Source organism: Poecilia reticulata, chromosome 8 (assembly GCF_904066995.2).
Source record: "Poecilia reticulata chromosome 8, P_reticulata-male-v2, whole genome shotgun sequence".
Taxonomy (NCBI): Eukaryota; Metazoa; Chordata; class Actinopteri; order Cyprinodontiformes; family Poeciliidae; genus Poecilia; species Poecilia reticulata.
This window is the reverse complement of record NC_088837.1, coordinates 26,347,261-26,369,534: the sequence shown is the minus strand read 5'-3', so window position 1 is coordinate 26,369,534 and position 22,274 is coordinate 26,347,261. Positions and strand designations below refer to the sequence as shown.

Sequence of the window (22,274 nt, the reverse complement as noted above, 5' to 3'; positions counted from 1 at the left end):
ACTATTTAATGAAGTTAAAGTTGTTACTGCATTTTGGTTTATTGATATAAAAAGAGTGTAGACGTTAAAAATGATGTTTGCTCATAATCAATAATCAGTGATAGATGCAGAAAATGTTAATGAAGAAAGAAAGAATGTTGTAACCAAGGTAATTACTGGATGATGCCAGAATATGTTCACGCTTCTCTTTTACTGAGTTTAATAAAGTCAAACTCACAGAAACGTTCAGTTAAAAACGACCCGGAAATCCAAAAAACGTCGTTTTTAAACAAGATGGCCGACCACAGCGATCCACGCAAATTATCGAGAAGTTAAGTGGAAGGAAAAAGTGTGCTAGAACCAGAGATAAAGTCCTTGAGAAGGGTTAGGACGTGATCTTTTCTGATGTAGGGTTTTTACTTTTTAATAACAAGCAGGACAGAGAAAACAAACATAACCAAGAACAAAATAATTAGTTTATTTCTGTTTAAAAAGGAGAAGGAAGAAGTGAACACTTATTCATCCTCCCTTATGATAAAATACATCGCCTCAATAATCACCCAAAACTTGTAATTAACACCATGTCATAATAATCACGTGTCTGTTCAATAAAAGAGCCAACAAATAAATTATATTACATAGAAAAATGGTTTCAAACTGACTCATAACGAGACAAGAAAATCTACGGATCAAAATAACAGAATTAACGAAAAACAACCAGAATAATTAGCAACTCGTTACCATTTTAAACCTAAAGTTTAATTAACCTCTGCTGTGTTAAACTTCCTGACATCAACAGTTTCCAGGAGGAGACGAAGGTTTGGCTCTGCAGCAACAAACAAACAAACAAACAAACAAACAAACAAACAAACAAACAAATTCTATTGTCTTTTCCATAAAGCACCTCAGTGTTTCCCTTTTCAACCGTCGGCACGGAGGGAGGGAGATTTACCCTCCACACACACACACACACACACACACACACACACACACTGGATGGATTTTCATATGAGACTGCGCACATTATGTCACTGGTCAAAGTTAAACCGGCACTTGATCTGCTGCCTCTGCTGCCGCCGGTTTGAACGCTGGGAGAACGTCAGCAGCCAGAGCCTCTCTGTGGATTATAATCTCAGCTCAAAGGAAGTTCGGAGCGTAATTTGCCATTTGTAATGGAGAACACTGCATGATGGGATCTGCTGGAGGGGAGGAGCCTGGGGTTTGATCTGAAGCTGAGGGGGCCGAGAGCTGAAATGGTCAGAGACAGAAAATGGGTTTGTGTCGTTCCTGTGGAGTCGAGGTGAAGACATGCAGAACGGCAGCGAGCTGGCAGAGGGACGCTCTGCTTTCTCACCCAAGGAGCCCCAAACGCAACAAGATTATGAAGATTTGACATCTCTGCTGGGAAGCAAAACACTGTGGCTACATATTGAAAGCCAGGATTAGTCGCCTTTTCATTTCATCTCTCTGGCCTGGCCTGGACCATGAGGCTGGAGCGCGGCCGGCGAGCTTCCCTGGCAATCACGCTCAACTTGGTGGCTCTGGCTTTCGCCGTGTCAGCGGTGACCACCAGCTACTGGTGCGAGGGGACCAGGAAGGTGGCCAAGCCCTTCTGCTCCGGGCCGCCGGTCAAGATGAAGCAGATGTACTGCATCCGCTTCAACAGCTCCAACCTCAACGACAGCCGGCAGGTGCAGTACATCTTCGAGACGGGAGAGGAGAAGTTCATCCTCAGGAAGTTCCACACCGGGATATTTTACTCCTGTGAGCAGGCAACAGATATGAACGGTAAGATGATGCTGCAGATATGAACAGTGAGATGATGCTGCAGATATGAACAGTGAGATGATGCTGCAGATATGAAGTGAGATGATGCTGCAGATATGAACAGTAAGATGATGCTGCAGATATGAACAGTGAGATGATGCTGCAGATATGAACAGTGAGATGATGCTGCAGATATGAACAGTAAGATGATGCTGCAGATATGAACAGTGAGATGATGCTGCAGATATGAACAGTGAGATGATGCTGCAGATATGAACAGTAAGATGATGCTGCAGATATGAACGGTAAGATGATGCTGCAGATATGAACAGTGAGATGATGCTGCAGATATGAACAGTGAGATGATGCTGCAGATATGAACAGTGAGATGATGCTGCAGATATGAACAGTAAGATGATGCTGCAGATATGAACGGTGAGATGATGCTTCAGATATGAACGGTGAGATGATGCTGCAGATATGATGCTGCAGATATGAACAGTGAGATGATGCTGCAGATATGAACAGTAAGATGATGCTGCAGATATGAACGGTGAGATGATGCTGCAGATATGAACGGTGAGATGATGCTGCAGATATGAACAGTGAGATGATGCTGCAGATATGAACGGTGAGATGATGCTGCAGATATGATGCTGCAGATATGAATGATAAGATGATGCTGCAGATATGAACAGTAAGATGATGCTGCAGATATGAACAGTGAGATGATGCTGCAGATATGAACGGTGAGATGATGCTGCAGATATGAACGGTGAGATGATGCTGCAGATATGATGCTGCAGATATGAATGATAAGATGATGCTGCAGATATGAACAGTAAGATGATGCTGCAGATATGAACAGTAAGATGATGCTGCAGATATGAACAGTAAGATGATGCTGCAGATATGAACAGTGAGATGATGCTGCAGATATGAACGGTGAGATGATGCTGCAGATATGAACGGTGAGATGATGCTGCAGATATGATGCTGCAGATATGAATGATAAGATGATGCTGCAGATATGAACGGTGAGATGATTCTGCAGATATGAACAGTAAGATGATGCTGCAGATATGAACAGTAAGATGATGCTGCAGATATGAACGGTGAGATGATGCTTCAGATATGAACGGTGAGATGATGCTGCAGATATGATGCTGCAGATATGAACAGTGAGATGATGCTGCAGATATGAACAGTAAGATGATGCTGCAGATATGAACGGTGAGATGATGCTGCAGATATGAACGGTGAGATGATGCTGCAGATATGAACAGTGAGATGATGCTGCAGATATGAACGGTGAGATGATGCTGCAGATATGATGCTGCAGATATGAATGATAAGATGATGCTGCAGATATGAACAGTAAGATGATGCTGCAGATATGAACAGTGAGATGATGCTGCAGATATGAACGGTGAGATGATGCTGCAGATATGAACGGTGAGATGATGCTGCAGATATGATGCTGCAGATATGAATGATAAGATGATGCTGCAGATATGAACAGTAAGATGATGCTGCAGATATGAACAGTAAGATGATGCTGCAGATATGAACAGTAAGATGATGCTGCAGATATGAACAGTAAGATGATGCTGCAGATATGAACAGTAAGATGATGCTGCAGATATGAACAGTAAGATGATGCTGCAGATATGAACAGTGAGATGATGCTGCAGATATGAACGGTGAGATGATGCTGCAGATATGATGCTGCAGATATGAATGATAAGATGATGCTGCAGATATGAACGGTGAGATGATTCTGCAGATATGATGCTGCAGATATGATGCTGCAGATATGAATGACAAGATGATGCTGCAGATATGAACGGTGATATGATGCTGCAGATATGATGCTGCAGATATGAATGATAAGATGATGCTACAGATATGAACGGTGAGATGATGCTGCAGATATGAACGATAAGATGATGCTACAGATATGAACGGTGAGATGATGCTGCAGATATGAACAGTGAGATGATGCTGCAGATATGAACGGTAAGATGATGCTGCAGATACGATGCTGCAGATATGAATGATAAGATGATGCTGCAGATATGAACAGTGAGATGATGCTGCAGATATGAATGATAAGATGATGCTGCAGATATGAACAGTGAGATGATGCTGCAGATATGAACGGTAAGATGATGCTGCAGATACGATGCTGCAGATATGAATGATAAGATGATGCTGCAGATATGAACAGTGAGATGATGCTGCAGATATGAATGATAAGATGATGCTGCAGATATGAACAGTGAGATGATGCTGCAGATATGAACAGTGAGATGATGCTGCAGATATGATGCTGCAGATATGAACGTATCTCTGCTCCTGTTGGGGTCATAAAGTTCAAATCAAACCACTGACTGGTAAAGAATTAGCAATATTTCAAACTCAATGAACAAAAATACACAAATAAGCAACAGAGAAAAATGAAATGACCAGAAAGGATTGCTGCAAAGTTCATGAACTGATGTAATCACCTGCTGACTGTTGCTGCAAAGTTAGCTCACCAGTGCAATCCAATGCTTTCTGCTGCAACATGCCAGTTTAAGAGCAGCTGCTGCTGCGATGGCTCGGTGAGGTCAGCTGCTAAAATGTCACCACATGGGAGTTTCGGGAGGGATTGCTGCAAAGTTAAATCAGTCAATTGTTGCAAAATCAAATGTTTTCTTAGATCAGAAACTAGTTTTATTGATGATCATAAACTAAATTTGTCTGCATTGTTTTACAGGACTAAATTAGAGTACAGAGAATATGGATTTGATTTTGGCTTCATGTTGAAGTGAACTGATTGGTTTCTCTGTGGACCTGATTGAACTGACTGTTTTTATAGCAGCATCCCGTTTCCATCTGTATCGGCTCTTTGCACCTACGGCGTTGACGTCACGTCTCCAGGAGCCAATGCGGCTCACTTGTTTCCGCTTTGAGTTACCATGACAACTAGAAAAGACTGAGTCGTATTTCAAATGTAAAAAAGCAAAACTATGAACATTGTTGTCTTCCTCATATAACGGGCTTTTAAGTTTTCATTAATTTCCAAACGATCCTGAATTAAGATGGCGGCTTGTAAATATCCGTCGCTACCAGTTGAAGCTAACGCTAACAGCAAAGTTTGCAGCCTTCACTTCACTCCGATCAGCTTCTTCAGCCTAAAACTACCGGATGGTGAATAAAGGATCCCGAGTTATTTCCATGGAGTCACTTCTGTATTCAGCCTGAAACAGTTTATGGGAACCAGAGAGCCGAGCCACTGATCCGCCTGAACATCCTGCTGTAAACACTGAACTATCTGAGCTCTGAACAGGAAACAAAGGTAATAAAACTAAATAACATTAAGAAACACGGCCGTGTTTTACTAAAAGCAGCAGCTTTGAACCTGAACAGCTGAACCAGATCTCTGACTCCAGAGCTGCTGCTGTTAAGCTAAGAGGCTTTTAGCTCCGTCAGGCTGCGGGAGCTAAAAGCCCGAACCGGAACCGGAACCGGAACCTCTGACACTAGACAATAAACACACAATATACTAGAAAATCAGGTAAAACATTGCTAGAATGTTTAGATACTTAAATAGCACATTTTTACAAGAACAACGTCAGAGAATATTGCCTGCTAGCATAAGCTAAAGCTAATGCTAGCCACAAAGTTTAAACCTCACCTTCGTATCAGTGAATGTATAACGAGGCTACATCCTAAAACCAGTTCACTTGTTGGGGCTTCGGGTCGATGTTCAAACCTCGGCCAGGCGCTGCAGGCACCGAGGGTAAAATGATATTTTTATTGGATCGGAAACAACCGAGCCGCTTTTCCCCGAACGCGGAAGCTGAGGTGCAAAAAGTCCATTAAAATGCAACTTAAAAATCAAAACTGCAGCTGAATCATTTTATTTGAACCAGTTACAGACACAGATCTTTATCTGATTTCTTCTTTAAAACATTTAGAAAACTGATTTTATCTGAGTTTGTTCTATGGCTGGTTTATTAAACAGCTGTTTACTGGTTGCACTGGTTTGGCACTGGAGGAAGGACAGCATGCAAGCAGCAAAAAAGAGCAAAATAACTGAAACAATGAAAATGAGCAGAGGATTAAAAACAACAGCAGGTAGAAAAACCACAAAGCTTTGATTTAAAGCCAAATCTCTTCAAAATAAAGTCAAACTGCTGCTGAATCAGCTTCCCTCCAGGAAACAGATAAAAATGGTTTTAAGTAAATTAATTAATATACTAGAAAGTATTAAAGGAAAAGGGAAATGTATTTGAGCAAGAAGGAATTTCATGTTATTGATGATGAGATTGATTTTTGATGTTCAAACTAAACACCATCAGTTGTTTCTGGTTGATTCTAGTTTTTTCTAGGGTAAAATTACCAAACACTAAATATATAAAATACATAAAATATGCAAACTATACGCAGTAGGGAGTAACGATGTCCTTCACCGATTTATCAGACAAGTGAAAACATGAAAAAATAAAAGTTTGTTTAGATTTGCTAACCGAGCTCAGAGAAGAGGATAACGACTGGAAACAAAGAATCAGTTCAGTTCAATTCCTGAACTGATTCTTTATCTGAAAAGCCATTAAAGAAGCTAAGATGGCCGCTCTCCTGTAGAGGTCAGTGTCACAGTGGTTCTGGAGAAGCTTCTGACTAAAGATGAAACGATTGGAAGAAAACTTCTCTCTGTTCTGGTGCAGCTTCCATTCAGCCCTGAACTCCTGTGAGTTTGACCTTTCACCTCTGGTTCACCTGCCTGAGCTAAGCTGCTTCAGCTTCCTGTCAGCTTATTATGCGTGTCTGAAAGTTTTATTTATTCTTTTATTTCACAGGATTTGATTGTCGAAGTTTTGCTGAGATTGCACCTGAACATCAAAGAGGTTGGTAAATTTATGATTTAAACGTTTTTCTTTGAAAACATTTAATAATTTGCCTTTATTTGGGTTTGTTGTCGGGAAAAAATGACATTTATAAGAATAAAACTTACCCAACATTCCTGTGACCCAGACAGACTCCAGACGTTTGACTGGATGTGAATCAAAGAAACAAAATAGAAACCAGACAGAAACCAAACGGCCTATTTAAAGTTTAGCATCACTGGCTGTGTGTGGTTGCTGACCTCTGACCTGTAGTGGCTGTTTGGTTGCTGACCTCTGACCTCTGCCCTGCAGTGGCTGTGTGGTTGCTGACCTCTGACCTTTGCCCTCCAGGTGTGCTGTGGCTGTGTGGTTGCTGACCTCTGACCTTTGCCCTCCAGGTGTGCTGTGGCTGTGTGGTTGCTGACCTCTGACCTCTGCCTGCAGTGGCTGTGTGTGGTTGCTGACCTCTGCCCTCCAGGTGTGCTGTGGCTGTGTGTGGTTGCTGACCTCTGACCTGTAGTGGCTGTTTGGTTGCTGACCTCTGCCCTGCAGGTGTGCTGTGGCTGTGTGGTTGCTGACCTCTGACCTTTGCCCTCCAGGTGTGCTGTGGCTGTGTGGTTGCTGACCTCTGACCTTTGCCCTCCAGGTGTGCTGTGGCTGTGTGGTTGCTGACCTCTGACCTCTGCCTGCAGTGGCTGTGTGTGGTTGCTGACCTCTGCCCTCCAGGTGTGCTGTGGCTGTGTGTGGTTGCTGACCTCTGACCTGTAGTGGCTGTTTGGTTGCTGACCTCTGACCTCTGCCCTGCAGGTGTGCTGTGGCTGTGTGGTTGCTGACCTCTGACCTTTGCCCTCCAGGTGTGCTGTGGCTGTGTGGTTGCTGACCTCTGCCCTGCAGTGGCTGTGTGGTTGCTGACCTCTGACCTCTGCCCTGCAGTGGCTGTGTGGTTGCTGACCTGTGGTTGCTGACCTCTGACCTCTGACCTCTGCCCTGCAGTGGCTGTGTGGTTGCTGACCTCTGACCTCTGCCCTGCAGTGGCTGTGTGGTTGCTGACCTCTGCCCTGCAGTGGCTGTGTGGTTACTGACCTCTGACCTCTGCCTTCCAGGTGTGCTGTGGCTGTGTGGTTGCTGACCTCTGACCTCTGCCCTCCAGGTGTGCTGTGGCTGTGTGTGGTAGCAGAGAGCCTGTACCTGGCTCTGCTCTTCGTGGGCGGAGTTCTGATGATTCTGGAGCAGAGCCGCTGCTTCAGCGTCATGAACAAGCTGAAACTCAGTGCCTTCGCCGCCATGTGCACCGCCCTCTCAGGTAACAGCACAGCTACGGAGCTACATCAGGCTCAAAAACATCCACAGGGCCTAAACAGAGACATGATGTGCAACATGATGTACAAATGTGTTTAGTAAGGCATAAATGAACTTTCACATTTGTTAAACAGTTTCTCAAACTGCCACGTTTCAGACTGAACAGGTAGAGACACGGACGGATCAGCCGCCTGAACCTTCAGCGTCTGAGACTTTCTAACTGAACAGGATTCACGGATGAGAAGAAAAGCTGAACGTGTCTTTGACCGATGTGTTTCTATCGGTGTGTTTGAAACGTGGCAATTTGAGAAACACAGATGTGAATGTTCAGGTACGCATTTATGCATTATTATGCACATTATGTTGTATGCTTTGTGGATGTTTTTGAGGCTAATGTAGCTCCATACAAAACAAGCTATGAAGAAATGGGGAACAGGTTGAGCCTCAGGAATGACCTTTCACCCTTTCGTTGACTCCTTTCACATCCTTTATGTCTACGCTGTGTGTTTTGGGGTTCAGCTGATAAAATGCGCTGACTTTTGCCCCGGTGTGTGTGGCGGCCCATCAGCCACACACACCGGGGCCAGCAGCCCTGCAGCGGCGGCGGCTGCAGCAGCAGCGGGGCGGCTGCAGCAGCGGCTGCAGCGGGGCAGCAGGTCAGCCAGGCTGAATGTGCCGGACGCTGCAGTCAAGCATCAGAGCAGCTGACTGATCTGCGGCCACTCGCTGCCTCGGAGGATTTGCTGGTTTGTGGAGTAATCCGATTGGAACCGGGGCAACGGTTTGGGCTGTTCCCAGATCCGCCCAGAGGACCCCCTCCCCCTCCCCCCTGTTGTTCTGTGTTAATCCCAGAAAAAGCTGCTGCAGACGTACTGAGTCAGAACGAGGCGGCTGCGTTCACCTCGCTGCTCTGCTTCGCTGTACAGGATTCCCTGGTTTGGGTAAAAGTTACAGAAATAAATGAAATGTAGTTTTAATCCGTCTGTAAATGAGTCCAGCTGTTTCTCCTTCCTTCAAGCTCGACCCTAATAGATGCTCAAACCAACCTGAGACTCTAGAAATGAGATTTTAAAAAGTGTCTAAACACTAAATGGTCCTGAAAAGTCACTGGAGCGTTTCGACGTGTGCTCTGCTCAGGCCTTTGTGGGATGGTCGCCCACATGATGTTCACCACCATATTCCATCTTTCCGTCTCTATGGGACCTGAAGACTGGAGGCCCAAGACTTGGGACTACAGCTGGTCTTATGCGTAAGAACTCCCTCAATGTCTCAACAGAATCTAGTTTCATAAAGAAAGAAACGAGTTGAGATTCAATCAATAACCGAACTTCATAACAACTGATTTAACCTGAGTGACTGTGTTGTCTCTTTCTGTGGCAGCTTAGCCTGGTGCTCGTTCGGCACCTGCATGGGCTCTGCAGTCACAACCCTGAACAGATACACCAAGACCATCATAGAGTTTAAATACAAGCGGCACAACATCGAGAAGAACCTGCTGGTCAAGCAGAAGATGATGGAGCTGGGTCTGCCAGAGCAGGTGTGGAACATGTACCTGACTGCAGCTCCGGCGGACCTGCAGGTTCTGCCAGAACCGCTGGTAAACGGCCACAAGCCTTCCACCGGAGCGCCGTACGTGTTTGAGGAGGTGGAGCATCCACCGGAGCAGCAGGTGGAGGCGTACTGCTGAAGGAGGAGGACATTTACTCTTCCTGCTTCACATCCGACCTGCAGAGTTAAAAACACGTTTAGCTTCTGTATCCAAGGCAACAGGGTTCTGCTTCTACCTGAGCTGAATCTGCCTTCTGAAGCTGGAGTCAGTGTGAGGCGCGCTGAGAGGAGCCGTGATGCTGGAAGTGAAGCGCCGGTCCGGAGTGAGGCTGGATCTGAGAGGAAGCAGGAACTGGATGAACCGTTCAGGACAGACGAGCTGTCAGTGTGACCCGACCTCAGACTGTCTGTTTGGTTCCTGCTGCTGTTTTAAGATGTGAATAAAAGAAAAGTGTAACATGTGAGTGAAGGATCTTTACAACATTCCCAGAGCTTTACAGGGTTCCTACACAGAGGGGAAAAGCTTGGAAAGCGTTTAGTTTGTTTCACCATTTCAGGCTTAATGTTGGATAATAGAAACGGCCTGTTGTCCAGACTGAACTGCAGGAAGAAACTAATAATGAATAATTCATGAAGTGATTGTTACATTTAACCACGTTCTTTATCACAGCGTAAGTTTAACGTTTAGTGTTTTGTTTGCTGGTTGCAGCTCAGTCCAGCATTAAAAAGAAACATTTCACCACTTTTGGGACACCAGAGTTCAGCCAAGTGCAAAAATATTAAATATTCATTCAGGTAAGGAAAATGTGGATTAATGATTCTCTGAAGGCAGATTTTTAAAACAATGTGGATTCATCAAACATGGTCGCATAACAGCTGGTTGACTAAAAAAGTTACTTCAGTCAGAGCCAGTTTATTAGAAAACCACTTAACAAGGTCACAAAGCTGGTCGTCCTGAATGTCCCAAGAAGAAACGACACCGTCTGCAGACAGTCTGCTGCAGTTTGCTGCAAACCATCTGCAGACAGTCTGCTTCAGACAGTCTGCTGCAGGCAGTCTGCTGCAGACAGTCTGCTGCAGACAGTTTGTTGCAGATGGTTTGCTGCAGACAGTCTGCTGCAGACGGTTTGCTGCAGGTGGTTTGTTGCAGACAGTTTGTTGCAGACAGTCTGCTGCAGACGGTTTGTTGCAGATGGTTTGTTGCAGACGGTTTGCTGCAGCAAACTGAAACTAGACAGAAGAGACCACCTTTGCCTTTGCTAAGCAGAAATGCAGCTCTGACTACATGATGAAGATGCAAAATAAAGCAGGACTGTTATAGTCATGAGTTTAATCTCTTCAACCAGCTGAAAAAACAGCAGAGAAAATCCAATTGCAGTGTGTTAACAACAGCCGATCTGTGACTGTTTGGTTCCTCTTTTCATCTGTTTCTGATGGAGCAGCTGCTGCCTGGCACATTTAATCCCACTGGATGGAAACAATCCAGGTTACAGTACGCCTGCTGATCTTCTGTTTTCAGCCATGACACGATTCCACGCGCTGATCAACTCACATAATGCTGTTTTCATTATGCTTGGGAAGCACGAAGAGGGAATGTTATGAAATGTTAAACTCACGTTTTTTATAAATATATCATTAAAATGATGAAGCATCAAGCTGCAGAATGCTCTGTCAGGTCACTGGAGAAAACATCTGTGGTTATTCAGATCCTCCTTTCATGTCGATGGTTTCAGTGGCTCATATTTCCAGAGGAAGAATTTCAATAAAGTCCTGAAAAATCTGGAAAAATTCAATCTGACTGAAGCATCTTCCAGGATGGAAATAGACGGACTCTGACTGCAGGACCGCCGCAGCCCTGCATGGACAGGTGGGTGTAGATGATGGATGCATGAATATATATGCAAAAGAAAAAAAGGTATCTGTATTTCCAGACCTAAGCTCATAGGATCCATCCAGCCATTAATTTTCGGAGATAAAAACAACTATACTATCATATTGATATCCTTTGATTAGGTAAAGGCATAAATAAACAATAAGTATTCCATTTTATACAAAAGTTTTACATATTTTGATTAGTGAAAATTTTACATGGAAAAATCTAAAGTTCAAAAAATAAGAGTTACTTTTCTGTAAAGAATTAAACTCACTTTAGTTTGTCACTTATACAAAAAACTGTAAATGTAAATTTATACTTCAATACTCAGTTGTTTTAATAGTCATTGTATGATTGTTAGGAAAACCAATACACCTGTGGATACAATCTTTATAATTAAAAACAGATTTTCAATGTAATATTTTCAAATAAGTTTCAGTGAATAAATACAAATCTTGTGCCTTAAAATGTTTGCATTCAAATAAATGTAACTTAATACTGAATATCTAAACGTAGGTTCAGGGGTTTTCAGTATGAGCTCAAGATATTGTCTATTATTCAGCGTTTTATTTTGTAGCATCGTTTACAACCCTTCTCTGGAACGAGAAGCTCTATTCCCGCCTCCTTTGCGGTAAACCCATTTTGATTGGCCCAAAGACCAAGCAATAACTTCCGGTAACCAATCAGCAGTAAGAACCGGGAACTTGTTGATGACGTTGATCACTTGCCGGAAGAGAGGTCGCATGTGTCGAACATTTAACGTGCCGTAAAGGAGGCTCAACACCTCTGTTAGGTGATAAACAAATGCAAAACTGTTCGGAAATGTGTCAGGACTGTTAGCGGAGGTGTTTGGGATCGTAAATATCACCTGTCTCGGATATTTTAATGATTAGCTTATGTATATAGCATGAACAGTTCCCATGTGAGGCTCTGTAGGCTTCTGGTTGTGAACGGTAGAGCTGCAACTGCCGCTGCGACGGCCCCACGCTGCGATTATTCTCCTTACCGGACTGTTTTCCACCTTTACCGGTCAATGGCGACCTCTGGGAATCAGTTCTCAGCGAAGAGGCCGCAGAAGGAGCCGCTCCGCCGGCTGAGGACCAAGGAGAGCCGAGACAAGCGGGGAGACGTTCACGGACCGTCCAACGTGTACGTTCAGGTGGTCGGTGCGGGAAGCAGGGACAGCACCGCGTCGCTTTACGTCTTCTCAGAGTACAACAGGTAGGCGCTTCACGTACTTCATATTAGATAAAAGTGTTTGTTTCAGTTTAAGTGCGTTAATTAAAGAAGAACACACTCGCATTACCTCGTTAATTACCCGGTTCCTCCTAGTAGGTTGTAGTTCACATACAGCCAGTGAACGTTACTTACTTTGCAGTTTCATTTGGATTCAGAGCATTTTTCCACATTTTGAGCCACAAAGTGACCGTTCTTTAAATGATCAAACATTGCAATTAATAAATCCGTGAAAAAAGAGCATAATGACAACATGGTGGCTTTACTGAATTCACCCAAACGTCCCTACAGTCTGCTTTATGCAGATTTTGCATTTAAAAACTTACTTCAACAAAGAAATCTGCAGTAAAGTGATGGTCATCTAACGGTCATGTTTTTGGGCTGTGAGTGCACTCAGGCATACTCTGAGAAAACCATGCAGAAAGATCCCCGGACCGGGATTCAAACCCACAACCTTCTTGCAGCAAAGCAACACCTTTGGCAACTGTGCAGCCCTTTAATAGGAGACTTCTCTAAAAGTATAGTGGATCAAACTAACTGAGAGCTAATCACAGGTCATTTAAGGTAGGAATTTCAGTAAAAGATTCATTAAAGCAGATTAAATGTATAATTGTTCTGGATTGTCTGGCAGGTCTCCAAAGATCCCCATCAGTAGCTTCAGTTAAACTGTAGCTGATCTGATCCTCACACACAGGCTATATTGGATCATCTTTATTACTATTTATCCAGCCTGTAGGGATGAAAACTTTCATCTCTGTGCTGCAGGTATCTGTTCAACTGTGGAGAAGGAACCCAGAGACTCATGCAGGAACACAAGTAAGCTGCAGCTGCGTCTCATCCTGGCTGCTGGCGGAGCTAGCGGCGCTAACATGGATCTGCTTCCCCCGCAGGCTGAAGGCGGCGCGGCTGGACAACATCTTCCTGACCCGACTGAGCTGGGAGAATGTGGGAGGCCTGTCAGGTCAGAGGTCAACTCTCAGCTAAAGTCACGCTCTCCTGTTACAAAATGTTCTGAATCAGAGCTGGGACTCAACAGCTTCCACAGAGGAGTGATTGTGAATTTCCACTCTGATTAATATTTGAGTAATTCTGTTTCCAGAATCCATATGGTTTTATTTTGGATACTTAAAGTGTTCTTTACAAAATTAAAGGTTATTGGTCTTTGCGAGGATAAACTTTCACTATTATTTCAATATATAAGTTGAAAATGTCAAAACAATAATATTATTGTCTACTGCAATAATTGCTAGTTTTTTGGATGTTACTAGTCATTTTAAATGTAAATCTGTTTTTATTGCATTAGTAATTACTAATTGCTTGTAGTTTTTGTGCCTGTTATTAATAATACATGTGCATTTTCTGAATCTGGTGCGCTGCAGGGATGATATTAACCCTGAAGGAGACGGGCGTCCCGGAGTGTGTGCTCTCTGGACCTCCACAGCTTGTGAGAAACTGCAGAACATTTGACAGACGGCTGAGTGAGGCATCATGGAGAGGCTGACCTTCTGTCTCCCATCTTTTCATGTTTCAGAAGAACTACCTGCATGCCATCAAGTCCTTCTCTGGCCCTCTGGAGGCCATCAAGCTGTGTAGGCCTGGTTCTGAGTTAACATGATGGCGTGTTGTGTTTATGGTGAGGTTGTTCATGATGTGATGTCCTCTCAGCTGTCCGACCGTACACTGAGGAGATGCACAACGACGAAACCATGACTGTGCACCAGGTGCCCATATTTGGTAAATTCAAAGGATTTTTTAATTATTATTTCTTCAGAGTTTATTTTTTAATGGCATTCAGATTTTCATCTGATTTTTACTGCTTTTTGTAGCCAAATCAGGAATAGACAGAGGAAGAAACTCACCGCAGGCTGGCAGGAGCAGCCCCAGCTACAGATCCCCAAAGAGAGGCCGACTGCAGCACAACACTGGAGAAGAAGAATCAGGTGCTTCCTGTTTACTGCTTCCTGTTTACTGCTTCCTGTTTACTGCTTCCTGTTTACCGCTTCCTGTTTACTGATTCCTGTTTACCGCTTCCTGTTTACTGATTACTGCTTCCTGTTTACTGCTTCCTGTTTACTGTTTACTGCTTCCTGTTTACTGTTTACTGCTTCCTGTTTACTGATTACTGCTTCCTGTTTACTGCTTCCTGTTTACTGCTTCCTGTTTACTGTTTACTGCTTCCTGTTTACTGCTTCCTGTTTACTGCTTCCTGTTTACTGCTTCCTGTTTACTGTTTACTGCTTCCTGTTTACTGTTTACTGCTTCCTGTTTACTGATTACTGCTTCCTGTTTACTGATTACTGCTTCCTGTTTACTGATTACTGCTTACTGCTTCCTGTTTACTGCTTCCTGCTTCCTGTTTACTGCTTCCTGTTTACTGCTGCTTCAGAACTGGAGCTTTAAAAGCTTTAACCAAGAAGCCTGACCCGACCCTCAGCATCACACCACCACCACCATGCCTGTCAGTTTCTTTAGTTTCTCTTTAGTCTTTGGCTAAAGACCAGGAGTCATTTCTGCTGCTAGCGCTAGGCTAACAGACCGAGTTTTGGAGGACCAGAGGTCAGAGGTCGGTTAGCATTCACACCTCACCGGGCTTTGACTAGACGAACGGACTGGAGTTGGATTAGAGTGGACTGAACAGAACTGGTGTGAATGAACTGTTCATGTTCAGTTTCTGGTCTGAACTGTTTATTTTGTGTCTCAGGTGAAAGAAGTGCAGTGGCCAGAGACTCCTCCCTGGTGATCGCCTTCGTGTGCAAGGTCAGCACCAGGAAACGGTTTTATGTTTGGAGGTTGTGTGTTTGTTTCTGACGTCCTTTTCTCTCCTGCAGCTTCATCCTAAGAAGGGGAACTTCTTGGTGGCTAAAGCCAGAGACCTGGGTCTGCCGGTGTGAGTCTCGTGTTTTAACGTCTGACCCAAATCTGTCCCGATTTTCCTGATTTCTTCCTAAAATGTCTCTGCAGAGGAACAGCAGAGATCGGTCCGCTCATCAGAGCTCTGAAAAACGGAGAAACCATCATGCACGATGGAAAAGAGGTGGGTCTGGTTCCCTGGCAGTAATCAGATTACATCTCCATCGCCTGACGCTTTGCTTTGCCTCACAGATCCGGCCGGAGCAGGTCTGCACCCCCATCGACCCGGGGCCCGTCTTCCTGGTGCTGGAGTGTCCGTCCGAGGACTTCCTCCCAGCGCTGTGCTCCAACCAGCAGCTCAGACGGTAACGTCGTCCAGCCGGATCGGCTCTGAGCAGCTGCAGCCGTCCGGCTGACTGCTCTCTCTCTTCCAGGTTCCAAGACGGCGGGACGGAGGATCCGGCCGTGCTGGTGGTCCACATGACTCCAGAGTCCGTCCTGGAGACGGATCAGTACAAAGAGTGGATGGAGAGGTGGGACCCGCACGGTTCAGAACCGGACCGCGTTGTTTCAGGGTCTGAGTCCACTCCGGGTTTTTCAGGTTCCCGTCGTCAACAGAACATCTGATCCTCAACGAACACGTCAGCACGGTCCACAACGTCCGGAGCCACAAGATCCAGACGCAGCTCAACATGATCCACCCAGACATCTTCCCTCTGCTCAGAGCCGCCAGAGCAACGGTACACTTCCTGCTTCCTGTTTATTGTTTACTGCTTCCTGTTTATTTTTTACTGCTTTCTGTCTACAGCTTCCTGTTTACAGCTTCCTGTTTATTGTTTACAGCTTCCTGTTTATTTTTTACTGCTTCCTGTTTACAGCTTCCAGCTTCCTGTTTATCGTTTACAGCTTCCTGTTTATTGTTTCCAGCTTCCTGTTTCCAGCTTCCTGTTTATTGTTTCCTGCTTCCTGTTTACCGTTTCCTGCTTCCAGCTTCCTGTTTAATGTTTACTGCTTCCTGTTTACAGCTTCCTGTTTATCGTTTACAGCTTCCTGTTTATCATTTACAGCTTCCTGTTTATCATTTACAGCTTCCTGTTTATCGTTTACAGCTTCCTGTTTATCGTTTCCTGCTTCCTGTTTACCGTTTCCTGCTTCCAGTTTACCGTTTCCTGCTTCCAGCTTCCTGTTTAATGTTTACTGCTTCCAGCTTCCTGTTTAATGTTTACTGCTTCCTGTTTACAGCTTCCTGTTTATCGTTTCCAGCTTCCTGTTTATTGTTTCCAGTTTCCTGTTTAATGTTTACTGCTTCCTGTTTATTGTTTACAGCTTCCTGTTTAGTAAACAGGAAGCTGTAAACAATAAAGTCCCATTAGCATTAGCGTCTGGCTGCTTCAGTTTTTCTTCCTGCTGTCAGTTTACATAAAAAAATCCAGATTACATTTATATAATTTGTTTTATTTTTCATTTTGCTCTTTAAAGTATCAGACTTTGCACATAACCATGTGTCTAATTTTTAAATATTAAATCAGGCCTTCTGATCATATCTTTTCTTCAGGTTAATTTCTGGTCTCCTCTGGCTACAACAATCAGAAATGAAATGAAAATCTAAAGACCAAATGTCATAAATCTAATTCTCCAGGTCAAACACTGACGGAGGAACTGAAGGTTTTAGAAACAAATGAATCTGATTTATTCATATTTTATTATTCTCTGGAGGTTTCTGTCTTGTTTTTGCTGCTTTAGTTGTTTTTCACACTGATTAGAAATGAGAGCAGCTGAATCCACCAGAACAAACATTTTAATCGCTGGAGTTTCTGAATCCATGTTTGACACCCAATCAGTTATTTTCTTCATTTCCGTGTTCAGGAGCCGCAGGCGGCTTTACACGTCCCGAACGTCCGAGCCGAGTGTCTGCTGAAGTTCCAGCTGCGACCCGTCATGGAGTGGCAGAGGTTTCCTCCCGTCGGCTCGTCTTTCTGCACAGCGGTGATGGGATGTTTAATTTTACTCCGTTTTCATCCCGTCTCGTGTTTAGAGACGCCGTTCCCTCCTGCAACACGGAGGAATTTGTGAAAGAAGCTTCTGAGATTCCAAACTTCCTGGAGGAAGTGGAGAAGTGCCGGACGGCCTGTGCAGAGGGTTCAGGTGGGTCCAGACGCGCCGAGTCGGATCAGGCTGGTTCAGAACCGAATCCAGAGTTCGGTTCTGAACAGAGTCTGCTTCCTGCTGCAGGTCCGGCTGACGGGTTCCCTCACGTTGTGTTTCTGGGAACTGGGTCGGCGATTCCCATGAAGACCAGGAACGTCAGCGGAACGCTGGTCAACATCAGGTAGGACAGCCTGGTGTGTGTGTGTGTGTGTGTGTGTGTGTTCAGGCTGAAGACTGTGTGTGTGTGTGTGTGTTCAGGCTGAAGACTCTGTGTGTGTGTGTGTGTGTGTGTGTTCAGGCTGAAGACTGTGTGTGTGTGTGTGTGTGTGTGTGTGTGTTCAGGCTGAAGACTCTGTGTGTGTGTGTGTGTGTGTGTGTGTGTGTGTAGCTCCAGTCAGTCGCTGCTGCTGGACTGTGGGGAGGGAACCTTCAGTCAGCTCTGCAGACACTACGGCGACGCCGTGGACCAGACGCTGTCCAGGATCTCCGCCGTCTTCATCTCCCACCTCCACGCCGACCATCACACGGTGAGAACCGCAGCGCCACCTGGAGGTGAGGGTCAGCAGAGCCGTGTGCTAACCCTGACTTCCTGTTCCTCTCAGGGCCTGATAAAGCTGCTGCAGCAGAGGCAACGCGCGCTGGTACGTTGGCATGGTAACCAGGGTTTCCCTAGAGATGCACCAATCCCCTATCAGTATCAGTTCTGATCATTGAAAATAATTCTAGATCAGAGGTCAGTCATGGCTGATCTATTCAGTTTAAACTCTATTTTTATATTCAGAATCCTGTTGGATCTTCTGAACGTTTGCAGTTTGTTTTTACCCAGTGAAGCTTTTAGCTCATCATTTACTGGCTGTTTTTACTCCTAACTGGCTGAACACAGTCTGACCAGCTGGCGAAGCTTTTATTGCTGCACTGGGTCAGATTTATGAAATTATAATTCAGTAAAAGTTTTTGCTGAATTACAAATTCAGTCAGTTTTCAGTCAGTTTAGCAGTTTTTCTGTATCGGATCAGAATCGGACGATTCTAAACATCAGAATCTGTGTGTGTGTGTGTGTGTGTGTGTGTGTGTGTGTGTGTGTGTGTGTGTGCGTGTGTGTGCGCGTCCCTCCAGGCCAGCCTGGGGATCCCCTTCAGCCCCGTCTACCTGGTGGCTCCGGTCCAGATCCTGGCCTGGCTCGGTCAGTACCACGACTTCTGTGAGGAAATCCTGCATCACTTCAGGTTCGTCAACCTGCTGCAGCTCAGAGCGTCGCTTCAGTTTCATCAGAAACCTGGAATAAAACCAGCGCGCAACAGGAACTGAACTGGTTCAGAGGAACTGAACTGGTTCAACAGTTCCTGTTGAACCAGAGGAACTGGTTCCTCTGAACCAGTTCTGTTCCAACTGAACCGGTTTAGAGGAACTGAACTGGTTCAGTTGGAACTGAACTGGTTCAGTTCAATGATTCCCAGTTATGATGTCATTCATGTCTCAAACCTCCGATCATTAATGCCTAATATCTTTTTCTTCCTTAGTCTGGATTATGGTTAAACTTTCCTCCAGATTAGGATGATAATCCCTCCGTTTGTCAAACTCGTCATTCTTCCTTCCTCTCCTCTAAATGAAAGCAGGTCATTAAAGCTGAGCTGCTGTTTCTTCTTCTGTGGTTTTCAGTCACATCCCCAGCAGGGGTCTGTGTGATGATGCTGATGTTTCCAAGCTGAAGTCTGATTCGTCGCTCCAGTCCATGCTGAGGACGACCAGCCTGCAGCAGGTCTGCGGCGCCGTCGGCCCGATCTGCTCCGCTCCGCTCTGTTTCTGATCGGTTCTGCTAATCGACGCTCTGTGTCTCAGTTTCGGACCTGCCTGGTGCGTCACTGCAGGAACGCCTTCGCCTGCAGCTTTGTGCACCAGACTGGCTGGAAGCTGGCCTTCTCGGGAGACACCATGCCCTGCAACGCATTCGTCCACATCGGTGAGCGACCGGAGCGGCGTGAGGGAGTGAGACGTGGAGGCGTGAGGGAGTGAGACGTGAAGGAGTGAGACCTGAAGGCATGAGGCCTGAGGGAGTGAGACGTGAAGGAGTGAGGCGTGAAGGAGTGAGGCGTGAAGGAGTGAGACGTGAAGGAGTGAGACCTGAAGGCATGAGGCCTGAGGGAGTGAGACGTGAAGGAGTGAGGCGTGAAGGAGTGAGACGTGAAGGAGTGAGACCTGAAGGCATGAGGCGTGAGGGAGTGAGGCGTGAAGGAGTGAGGCGTGAAGGAGTGAGGCGTGAAGGAGTGAGGCGTGAAGGAGTGAGGCGTGAAGGAGTGAGGCGTGAGGGAGTGAGGCGTGAAGGAGTGAGGCGTGAAGGAGTGAGGCGTGAAGGAGTGAGGCGTGAAGGAGTGAGGCGTGAAGGAGTGAGACCTGAAGGCATGAGGCGTGAGGGAGTGAGGCGTGAAGGAGTGAGGCGTGAAGGAGTGAGACGTGAAGGAGTGAGACCTGAAGGCATGAGGCCTGAGGGAGTGAGGCGTGAAGGAGTGAGGCGTGAAGGAGTGAGGCGTGAAGGAGTGAGGCGTGAAGGAGTGAGGCGTGAGGGAGTGAGGCGTGAAGGAGTGAGGCGTGAAGGAGTGAGGCGTGAGGGAGTGAGGCGTGAGGGAGTGAGGCGTGAAGGAGTGAGATGTGAAGGAGTGAAACCTGAAGGCATGAGACCTGAAGGCATGAGGCCTGAGGGAGTGAGGCGTGAAGGAGTGAAACCTGAAGGCATGAGACCTGAAGGCATGAGGCCTGAGGGAGTGAGGCGTGAAGGAGTGAAGGGAGTGAGATGTGAAGGAGTGAGGCGTGAGGGAGTTAAGGAGTGAGGGAGTGAGATGTGAAGGAGTGAGGCGTGAAGGAGTTAAGGAGTGAAGGGAGTGAGGCGTGAAGGAGTTAAGGAGTGAGGGAGTGAGATGTGAAGGAGTGAGATGTGAAGGAGTGAGGCGTGAAGGAGTTAAGGAGTGAGGGAGTGAGATGTGAAGGAGTGAGGCGTGAAGGAGTTAAGGAGTGAAGGGAGTGAGATGTGAAGGAAGTGAGGCGTGAGGGAGGTGAGGCGTGAAGGAGTTAAGGAGTGAGGGAGTGAGATGTGAGGGAGTGAAGGAGTTAAGGAGTGAGGGAGTGAGATGTGAGGGAGTGAGATGTGAGGGAGTGAAGGAGTTAAGGAGTGAGGGAGTGAGATGTGAGGGAGTGAAGGAGTTAAGGAGTGAGGGAGTGAGGCCTGAGGGAGTGAGGAGTGAAGGCGTGAAGGAGTGAGGCCTGAAAGCCTTCAGTAATATGTCAGTCATGTCTCTGCTGTCTGTGACTCGAGGCAGTTGATGCTAACTAGCTGCTACCGCTAACTAGCTGCTACCGCTAACTAGCTGCTAATTTTCCCAGGCTGGACAAAGTTCATACATTTCTGTGGAAAAGGTCTTATTGTGGTTTGAAAAGGTCAGAACTGATTCCACTGCTTATCGTTTGTTTAACTGAAGCTCCCAGTCGGTCTCCCTTTACTGGCTGCCTGTTCCCAGTCCTGACTGGGACGCGGCTGGTTCCCGTGGGGATCGAGGGGTTAAAGGTTTGTGGGGATGTGTCCAGGAAGCGGAGCGACGTTGCTGATCCATGAAGCCACGCTGGAGGACGAGCTGCTGGAACAAGCTGTGGAGAAACGACACAGGTGAGGCGGGAAGCCCGTCGCTTTTCAGGCTCTCCTGCTTTTTGAGACATTTTTTATGGAGCATCTATAACTTGGTTTGTTTTCTGGATGTTTTTAATATCTGTGACTCTGCAGCACGACCTCGCAGGCCATCGGCGTCGGCGTGAAGATGAACGCCGACTTCATCATGTTGAACCACTTCAGCCAACGCTACGCCAAGATCCCGCTCTTCAGCGAGGACTTCAGCGACAAAGTGGGAATTTCCTTCGACCACATGAAGGTGAGGCTCTCCTTCGACACGCAGGAGGAAAACCTGCCATGAACTCGGGTTTTACGGGCGGCTCGTTTCCTGCAGGTCGGCTTCAGGGACTTCAAAACTCTCCCTAAACTCACCGCTGCTCTGAAGACGCTGTTTGCTGAGGAGCTGGAGGAGATGGAGGAGCAGCGGGAGCTGAGGAGCCGCAGAGGAGGAGGCTGCAGCCCGGCGGCGCAGGCAGGAGCAAAGAGGGGCCAGCAGGGGGCGCCGCTGCACAGCGGCGGCTCCAAGAGGCTGAAGTCCAGCTGATTCCTCCGCAGGAACATTTTATTTATGAGACACTTTTATTTACCGCAGAAATGAGTTTCCTGGTGATGCTGTGAAAATAGTTTGATTTTTGTTGAATAAAAATCTTCACCAATCAGCTGCAGACATTTACTGATCACTTCCTGAAATACGTGTTTTATGACGGAGGAACATTTATGATGAAGATAAATAATAAAACAAAAAACAGGAATAAGGAGTAAAGTTAGGAAAACGCTCTGAATCTTCTAGATTTATATAATTAAGTTTTTTTTAGGAAAAAACTTGGATGGTTTATGATATTCAAATACAAAAACGTACATTAAAGGTTGAATATTGTGACTTTGTAAAGTCAGTAAATTATAAACTTCAAATTAATCAAATAAAAAATCAGTTTTCAGACATTTACAATTAAAAATGCTAGAAGTTCTCAAGGGTTAAAAGCTTCAGTAACTTTTATAAACTTAAATATTAAAACTGTCAATGTGATTGACAGCAGTAAGCCCC

The 22,274-nt window shown here is 45.6% G+C and overlaps 2 protein-coding genes and 1 long non-coding RNA gene across 4 annotated transcripts; 2 read left to right on the top strand and 1 right to left on the bottom strand.

The window, feature by feature from the left end:
* The first annotated feature begins 1,463 nt into the window (after positions 1–1,463).
* On the top strand, positions 1,464–9,606 carry LOC103460573 (germ cell-specific gene 1-like protein). The gene is made up of 5 exons (XM_008402806.3): positions 1,464–1,767; positions 6,594–6,641; positions 7,771–7,923; positions 9,057–9,168; positions 9,300–9,606. Exons 1-5 carry the CDS (start codon positions 1,464–1,466, stop codon positions 9,604–9,606), a joined length of 924 nt encoding a protein of 307 aa, XP_008401028.1.
* LOC108165974 (uncharacterized) lies at positions 5,698–12,435 on the bottom strand. Of its 2 annotated transcripts, none has more exons than XR_014088791.1 (4): positions 12,347–12,435; positions 9,472–9,644; positions 7,086–7,973; positions 5,698–6,887 (listed from the first exon to the last, which is right to left on the bottom strand). It is a non-coding gene; the product is annotated as an uncharacterized LOC108165974 (long non-coding RNA). The 2 variants fall into 2 exon arrangements; XR_014088792.1 differs by having other exon boundaries at positions 5,698–6,880.
* elac2 (elaC ribonuclease Z 2) lies at positions 12,052–21,888 on the top strand. Its single transcript, XM_008402807.3, has 24 exons — positions 12,052–12,561; positions 13,342–13,392; positions 13,467–13,537; positions 13,956–14,020; positions 14,108–14,165; positions 14,242–14,310; positions 14,403–14,516; positions 15,278–15,333; positions 15,405–15,463; positions 15,538–15,610; positions 15,679–15,791; positions 15,861–15,959; positions 16,028–16,166; positions 17,293–17,378; positions 17,462–17,571; positions 17,659–17,755; positions 17,963–18,101; positions 18,177–18,215; positions 18,691–18,800; positions 19,234–19,333; positions 19,414–19,534; positions 21,151–21,229; positions 21,344–21,488; positions 21,564–21,888. The coding sequence occupies exons 1-24, from the start codon at positions 12,248–12,250 to the stop codon at positions 21,771–21,773; spliced, it is 2,517 nt and encodes an 838-aa protein (XP_008401029.2). The 5' UTR covers positions 12,052–12,247; the 3' UTR covers positions 21,774–21,888.
* Positions 21,889–22,274: the final 386 nt, after the last annotated feature.

Bases quoted from the DNA above. Each gene is read 5' to 3' on its own strand.
- LOC103460573 (XM_008402806.3), top strand. From the start codon at position 1,464: ATGAGGCTGGAGCGCGGCCGGCGAGCTTCCCTGGCAATCACGCTCAAC. The intron at 1,768-6,593 runs GTAAGATGATGC...TTTATTTCACAG, and splicing joins GCAGGCAACAGATATGAACG to GATTTGATTGTCGAAGTTTT. The intron at 6,642-7,770 runs GTTGGTAAATTT...TCTGCCCTCCAG, and splicing joins TGCACCTGAACATCAAAGAG to GTGTGCTGTGGCTGTGTGTG.
- elac2 (XM_008402807.3), top strand. From the start codon at position 12,248: ATGAACAGTTCCCATGTGAGGCTCTGTAGGCTTCTGGTTGTGAACGGT. The intron at 13,393-13,466 runs GTAAGCTGCAGC...CTTCCCCCGCAG, and splicing joins AGACTCATGCAGGAACACAA to GCTGAAGGCGGCGCGGCTGG. The intron at 14,311-14,402 runs GTAAATTCAAAG...TGCTTTTTGTAG, and splicing joins GCACCAGGTGCCCATATTTG to CCAAATCAGGAATAGACAGA.